Genomic DNA, 7,953 nt, shown 5'->3' on the forward strand with positions numbered 1-7,953 from the left:
ATGTGAAGACTGTTGAGCTGTTTCCCAGTTGTTCTTATCCCTACTTTTATTTATATATTTAGAAATAAAGTATATTTAAATATTTCATTTTTAAGTTCAGGACAATCTCAGATTTAGTGAGTCATCAAAAAAAGGCAAAATATATGGAAATATTATATTTACACTGGCTTGGTTTATTTATTGAGATCAATACAGATAGCCACATGCCAGAAGCCTTTAGAAAGCATTTTGGAAATGAAATAGAAATTGCTCTTTTATAATACCCTCCTTGGATACCATATGGACTTCAACACATCTCAAAAATGACAATGAGGTGGGTACAGTGACTCACATCTGTAATCCCAGCACTTTGGGAGACTGGGGCCAGTGAATTGCTTGAGCTCAGGAGTTTGATACCAACCTGGGCAACACAGCAAAACCATGACTACAAAAAATACTAAATATTAGCTGGGTATGGTAGCACATGCCTGTAGTCCCAGCTACTCAGGAGAGTGGGGGCAGGAGGATTGCTTGAAATTGGGAGATTGAGCCTGCAGTGAGCCAAGATTCCACCACTGCACTTCGGCCTGGGTGACAGAGTGAGACCTTGTCTGGAAAAAAACAAAAAACCAAAAACCTTCCTTTTTTTTTTCCTTTCCCTCCTCCTCCCCTCCCCTCCCCTCCCTTTTCCTCTCCTTTCTTATGAGACAGGGTCTCATTCTGTTGCCCAGGCTGGAGTGCAAGTGGCACCATCACAACTCACTGCATCCTTGACCACCCAGCCTCAAGTGATCCTCCTGCCTCAGCCTCTTGAGCAGCTGGAACTACAGGCATGCACCACCATCTGGCTAATTTTTGTATTTTTTGTAGAGGACGGGTTTAGACCTGTTGCCTAGGCTGGTGTCAGAATCTTGGGGTCAAGTGATCTACCCACTTTGCCCTCCCAAAGTCCTGAGATTATAGGAGAAAGCCACCACATACAGCCATACACAATTTTCTTTTTATGACCTTGAATAAGTTACATCTTGGGCCACCGTTTTCTCATCTGTACAATGAGAGCTGTTTTTCTAAGATTTTGACTGTCCTCTCCAAATCTAACACAGAACCTCAGAAACCCAATGGAACAACAGTTACATAGTAGAAATTCATCTGGTAGCTACTTAACTGACAATATAAAAAACTAATTGGGCTGGGCATGGTGGCTCACACCTGTAATCCCAGCACTTTGGGAGGCTGAGGCAGGCAGATCATCTGAGGTCAGTAGTTCAAAATCAGCCTGGCCAACATGGTGAAACCCCATCTCTACTAAAAAAAATACAAAAAATTAGCTGGGCGTGGTGGTACATGCCTGTAATCCCAGCTACTCAAGAGGCTGAGGGAGGAGAATTGCTTGAACCTGAGAGGTGGAGGTTGCAGTGAGTCGAGATTGCGCCACTGCACTCCAGCCTGGGCAACAAGAGTGAAACTGTCTCAAAAACACCACCACCACCACCACAACAAAACACTAATTTAGGTATTAGGTGACAGAGCAATTCTTTTACCTTTAAAAACCATAGGACATTATATATATTCAGACCTAAAGCCATGCTTACTAAAGCCAACAGCAACTCATTTTTCTTTTAGTTTTCCTTAGTTTCTTCATGTAGTACCTGTTTTAGGATGCACACTAAAAGGACTCTTCAGTAGATGATTGATTCCTTTGCTGACATTGATATCCAGCCGCGGAAAACAGTACTGGAGCATAATCTCCCACTCCAGCCAGGGTCCACATTTGTCATTTTTGATGTTATTCTAAAAGCAGATACAAGGCCAGCATGAGGATCAGTAGGAACTGTTGAGGATTTCTTTATAGAAAGTTAAAAAAATGATCTTCAACCATCTTTAACTGACTAAGCAAAACAATTTAATTAAGAATTGTATTATTATATTTATAATATAGATTTCAATGGAATATACCTGACATTTGCTGGCTGCTTTCTTTAAGTGCTCCCAACGCTGAAGTGAACTGTGAGACTTTTGGAAGTTTTGTTGAAGTTCATCATGAATTGGTGATGCATCATTAAGGAACAGACTCATTTAGGGGACATCAATGAACAAGTTAATTTTCAATATGTATTACCACAAGGGTGTGTCCTTTTTTTTTTTTTTTTTTTTTTCAGTGTCTGTAGAGACTGTCAAAAATTGCTAATGGTGACTATATTTCAAGTCTCCTGGTGGTGTATTGGGAAAATTTTTCAATTAGCGATAATCACGCCTCGGATAAACCTCACTGGCTACGATACTGCCACTGTGCAAAGCTACCACAAGGGTATCTTATAAATATTTAGACAGTAATTATTAACGTTTCTTAAAACATAAATGTTGGCCGGGCGTGTTGGATCACCTGAGGTCAAGAGTTCAAGACCAGCCTGGCCAACATGGTAAAACCCCATCTCTACTAAAAATACAAAAATCAGCTGGGGATGGTGACACATATCTGTAATTCCAGCTACTTGGGAGGCAGAGGCAGGTGAAATGCTTGAACCCGGAAGGTATAGGTTGTAGTGAGCCAAGATTGTGCAATTGCACTACAGCCTGGGTGATAGGGTGAAACTCCGTCTCAAAAAACAACCCCACAAATGTTAAAACTCAACAGTTGTATCCAGCTGGGCACGGTGGCTCATGCCTGTATTCCTAGCACTTTGGGAGGTCAAGGTGGGTGGGTCATTTGAGGTCAGGAGTTTGACACCAGCTTGGCCAACATGGTGAGACCCCCATCTCTACTAAAAAGAATACAAAAAATTAGCTGGATGTGGTGGTGCGTGCCTGTAGTCTCAGCTACTCAGGAGGCTAAGGCAGGAGAATTGCTTGAACCTGGGCGGCGGAAGTTGCAGTAAGCAAGATTGCACCACTGCACTCCAGCATGGGTGACAGAGTGAGACTCTGTCTCAAAAACAAAACAAAACAACCAAACAAACCAACACCAGTTGTATCCTGAAATCTTCCCCTGCAGAAATATTGTGATAACAAACAGAAAGGATGCCAAAATAACCAAAAGGTATAATGTAAAGTTTTCCATGGTCTGCATGTATTTTGACTATATGATTCACCATTCTTTAGCCATTAATTCCAGGACCAACTTCCAAAATGAGAAAAATGATTTGCAACATGGCCTCATTTTTTTTTTTTTTATTGTGTGCCAGACCAGAGATACTGAACTCTAGAAATACAGGAGATATTTTGTATAAAAAAGATTATACTTGTAAGTATATGAGAACCTACAAGCAGATATATCTACACATTTATAATATCACAGATCAAAACAACTAGTTAACACAGAAATGATCACAGGAAAGGATATTTTCAGGAACAAGGGCTAAAATCTTATCCCAGCTTTCTTTATTTTCGAGAATATCTTGATTAACCAAGGCATATTCTTCAAAGTATTTATTTATTATGTTTATAGATTTTCTGTAGGAACAACAATAACACAGAGTCCCAACACTATTAGCAATACATATGCCACATAGGTATTGCGGCCATTGTGGGGAAGACTACTGCTTATTTTCATGACATTTTTAGAACTTAATTAGGTAAAATGGGAATATTATCCTTTGTAGGGTTATGATAATTAAATGAGACACTTTAAGGGAAAATAACCTGGCACAGAATAGGTTTACAAGAAATGTTTACTTTTTAAACCTCACAACTTAGAAGGTTAATAGACGCAATAAAGGTAGAAAGCAACCAGCCTAGGACACCATAATACATCAGTAGTAGAATGGGGGATGCAGAAATTCACAATTTCCACTGTGAATTGCTTGTATTAACATCTCAACAATCATATAATGTTTGCAATTTACAAATATGCTTAACATTTACTCTTTCACTTAAATCATTGCCACAACTCTGTGAGACAGGTAGATGTTCTTCTCCCCATCATAGAGATAAGGAAATGGAGGCAGCAATATTTTATCAAGATCATAGTAAGTGGCAGAATAGGAATTTTTACTCCTAATGCTTTCCCACTATCCCAGAGAAGTAGTGAATTCAGTGGAAAAAGCATGGGCTTTGGAGTCACGCAGACCAGGGCATGAATCCTAAATTTAACAACTAACTTGTTGTGTGATGCCAAGCTCATTATACAATCTAAAACTCACTTTCCTTATCTATAAATGGAGATACCATCAAGTCTCTTGTGGGGTGGTTGTGAAGAGCAATGAGAACATCTATAAAGCACCTATTACGAATACTGCAGCATAAAATAGGCACTGAATTAACTATAGCTATTATTATTATAAAATGCTACCCAGCAGTGAAAATTGATAGCAAGGTAACTCTAAAGGCACATGCTGGTAAATCAGACACCTTGAAGTGCATGGAGACTTTTCCAACAGACCTGATAAAAGGGTGAATTTTTTCACTTAGGTGAACTTTCTTTTTAACGTCTTGACCACCCTGAAAAATAAATCATCAAAAAAGAACTTCATATATACAATATAAAAGAAATACAATCATGTGCAGCATAATGACGTTTTAGTTAATGATGGACAGTATATAAGATGGTGGGTCCTACCAGGAGTGGTGGCTCACGCCTACAATCCAAGTACTTTGGGAGGCTGAGGTGGGTGGATTACCTGAGGTCAGGAGTTTGTGACCAGCCTGGCCAACATGGCAAAACCCCATCTCTAGTAAAAATACAAAAAATTAGCCGGGCTTGATGGTGCATGCCTGTAATCCCAGCTACTCAGGAGGCTGAAGCAGAAGAATCACTTGAACCTAGGAGGTGGAGGTTGCAGTGAGCCAAAATCGTGTCACTGCACTCCAGCCTGGGCAACAAGAGCAACACTCCATCTAAAAAAAAAAAAAAAAAAAGATGGTGATCCCATAAGATTGTAATACTGTATTTTTACTGTGACTTTTCTATGTTTAGGTATGTTTAGCTACATCAATATATCAATACTTACCATTGTGTTACAACTGCCTACAGTATTTAGTACAATAACATGTTGTACAGGTTTATAGCCTAGGAACAATAGGTTATACCATATAATCTAGATGTATAGTAGGCTATACCATCTGGGTCTGTTTAATTATACTCCAAGACTTTTGCACAGTCATGCATTTCTCAGGATGTATCCTTGTTAAGTGATTCATAATTGTAATTTAAAAATTTATAGGGCTGGGCATGGTGGCTCATGCTGTAATCCCAGCACTTTGAGAGGCCAAGGTGGGCAGATCACCTGAGTCAGGAGTTCGAGACCAGCCTGACCAATATGATGAAACCCTGTCTCCACTAAAAATACAAAAATTAGCCAGCCATGGTGGCAGGTGCCTGTAATCCCAGCTACTTGGGAGGCTGAGACGGGAGAACTGCTTGAACCTGGAAGGTGCAGGTTGCAGTGAGCCAAGATTACGCCACTGCACTCCAGCCTGGGCAACAGAGCGAGACTGTCTCAAAAACAAAAAAAAATTCTTAGGCCAGGTGCAGTGGCTCACACCTGTAATCTCAGCACTTTGGGAGGCCGAGGTGGAAGGATAGTTTGAGTTTAGGAGTTTGAGAACAGTTTGGGCAATAAAGTGAGACCTTGTTTCTGCAAAAAATTTAAAAATTAGCTGGGCATGGTGGTGCATGCCTGTAGTCCCAGCTACTCAGGAGGCTGAGGGGGAAGGATCGCTTGAGCCCAGGAGGTCAAGGCTGCAGGGAGCCGTGGTCACACCAGTATATTCTAGCCTGGGTGACAGGGTGAGACCATGTCTCAAAGCAAAGCAAAGCAAAACAAAACAAACCAAAACACCCAAACCAGAACCAAACTTTAATATGTTCTATTATTTTATATGTAATAAATCTATTTTATCATTTTACGTATGTCACAAAGGAAGATTTATAGCAAAATGAAATATCTTAAAACATGTAGCTGCTATGGCTGGGCACTGTGGCTCACGCCTGTAATCCTAGCACTTTGGGAGGCCGAGGTGGGCGGATCATGAGGTCCGGAGATTGAGACCATCCTGGTCAACGTGGTGAAACCCTGTCTCTACTAAAATACAAAAAATTAGCCAGGCGTGGTGGCATATGCCTGTAGTTCAGCTACTTGGGAGGCTGAGGCAGGGGAACTGCTTGAACCTGGGAGGCGGAGATTGCAGTGTCTTAGATCATGCCACTGCACTACAGCCTAGGCCACAGAGTGAGACTCCATTAAAACAAAAACAAAAACAAAACAACAAAAAAAAACATGTAGCTACTATGACTTTAAATGATCTATCGGTAACTTCATTTACTCTACAATGTGAATGCCACTAAAGGTAGTTTTATTTTCTTTGACAATAAACATATCATTGTTTATTGAAAATAAAGCAGTGCAAATTAGAATTCAGAGGACCTTACCTTTACAAGGCTCAAATACTCAACTATCCCAGAACGTACTGCAGAAGACAATTTTCTAACTGATTCATCACAGACCCAACAATGAACACCTCTCCTTCCAGAATATACCCAGAGACGATGCTTAAATCCAAAGTCCTCTGAAGAGGAGAGAAATAATAGGTTTTAAAACAAATCTATAAACTCCTTAACTATTATATATTAAATTATTTGTTTCCTGTGGTCCCCATGTTCTTGCTTCATTTCTTTACCCATCCTGGCCTCTCTGCTGGGAAATTCTTTTTATTAAAAAAAAATTATTTTTAAACCAATTATTTATTTATTTTGAGATTGGGTTATGAGACTGGCTAATTTTTAAATTTTTGGTAGAGATGGGAGTTTTGCCATGTTGCCCAGGCTGGTCTCAAATTCCTGGGCTTAATTGATCCACCCACCTTGGCCTCCCAAAGTACTGGGATTACAGGCATGAGCCTCTGTGCCCAGCCTCTGCCAGGAATTTCTTTATGCCCCAGCGCTTTCAACTTTCCCTGACCAATTGCCATTTATCCGTAAAGACTTGGTCTAGGAATATTAAAAGAGCTAACATATTTACAGTGCTTAGAACAGCACCTGGCACATAATAAGACCCCTATGAAGAGTTAACTACCATCATCATCACCATTACCACCTCTGTTGACAAGCCTTTTCTCTTTTTTTTTTTGAGACAGAGTTTCACTTTCGTTGCCCAGGCTGGAGTGCAATGGTGTGATCTCAGCTCACTGCAACCTCCGCCTCCTAGGTTCAAGCAATTCTCCCACCTCAGCCTCCCAAGTAGCTGGGATTACAGGCATGTGCCAACACGCCTGGCTAATTTCTGTATTTTTAGTAGAGATGGGGTTTCTCCATGTTGGTCAGGCTGGTCTTGAACTCCTGACCTCAGGTGATCCACCTGCCTCAGCCTCCCAAAGTGCTGGGATTATAGGTGTGAGCCATAGTGCCCAGCCTGACAAGCCTCTTCTGATCCAATCTTTTCCCATTCCAGTATATACTCCTGCTGTTCAAGATCCCTAGAGCACCCTGTGTATTACTTAACACAAATGTAATCTTTGCTTTTCTTAATGGTCATCTTCTTAGACTACATAACCTATTTGAGGTATGTATTGCTATGTTTTACATTCCCCTCATCTATGATAGTACGTAACATAGGTATTAACCACTCAATTGACTGAAATGGAAAAAAAGGAGATACACTGGTTTGTTAAATAGTTATTTTAAAATTCCACTAGTACGTTATTCTTGTCTTTCATTTTCCTTTCACATGTTTAAAGGAGATATATTAGAAATTTATGAGATTTGGCCAGGCATGGGTAGCTCATGCCTGTAATCCCAGCACTTTGGGAGGCTGAAGTGTTTGGATCAAGAGGTCAGGAGTTTGAGACCAGCCTGACCAACATGGTGAAACTCTGTCTCTACTAAAAATACAAAAATTAGCCAGGCGTGGTGGTGTACACTTATAATACCAAACACTTAGGAGGCTGAAGCAGGAGAATTGCTTGAATCCAGTAGGTGGAGGTTGCAGTGAGCCAAGATTGCACCACTGCACACCAGCCTGGGCAACAGGGTGAGACTCC

General features: G+C 40.6%; 1 protein-coding gene and 1 non-coding gene across 2 annotated transcripts in view; both read right to left on the reverse strand.

Annotated features, from left to right (window-relative positions):
- The window catches only part of PRIM1 (DNA primase subunit 1), a 24,260-nt gene that overhangs the window by 6,191 nt on the left and 10,116 nt on the right, over nucleotides 1-7,953 (reverse strand). Inside the window, exons 4-8 of the mRNA XM_037741256.1 lie at nucleotides 6,347-6,483; nucleotides 4,358-4,416; nucleotides 3,320-3,429; nucleotides 1,936-2,027; nucleotides 1,629-1,770 (exon numbers count right to left, since the gene is read on the reverse strand). Of these exons, the coding sequence (XP_037597184.1) occupies nucleotides 1,629-1,770; nucleotides 1,936-2,027; nucleotides 3,320-3,429; nucleotides 4,358-4,416; nucleotides 6,347-6,483 (540 nt within the window). The remainder of the gene's footprint in view (nucleotides 1-1,628; nucleotides 1,771-1,935; nucleotides 2,028-3,319; nucleotides 3,430-4,357; nucleotides 4,417-6,346; nucleotides 6,484-7,953) is intronic.
- LOC119472360 lies at nucleotides 2,140-2,278 on the reverse strand. Its single transcript, XR_005201505.1, has one exon. It is a non-coding gene; the product is annotated as a U4 spliceosomal RNA (small nuclear RNA).

The sequence above is a fragment of the Cebus imitator genome, unplaced genomic scaffold (genome assembly GCF_001604975.1).
Source record: "Cebus imitator isolate Cc_AM_T3 unplaced genomic scaffold, Cebus_imitator-1.0 Scaffold96, whole genome shotgun sequence".
Taxonomy (NCBI): domain Eukaryota; kingdom Metazoa; phylum Chordata; class Mammalia; order Primates; family Cebidae; genus Cebus; species Cebus imitator.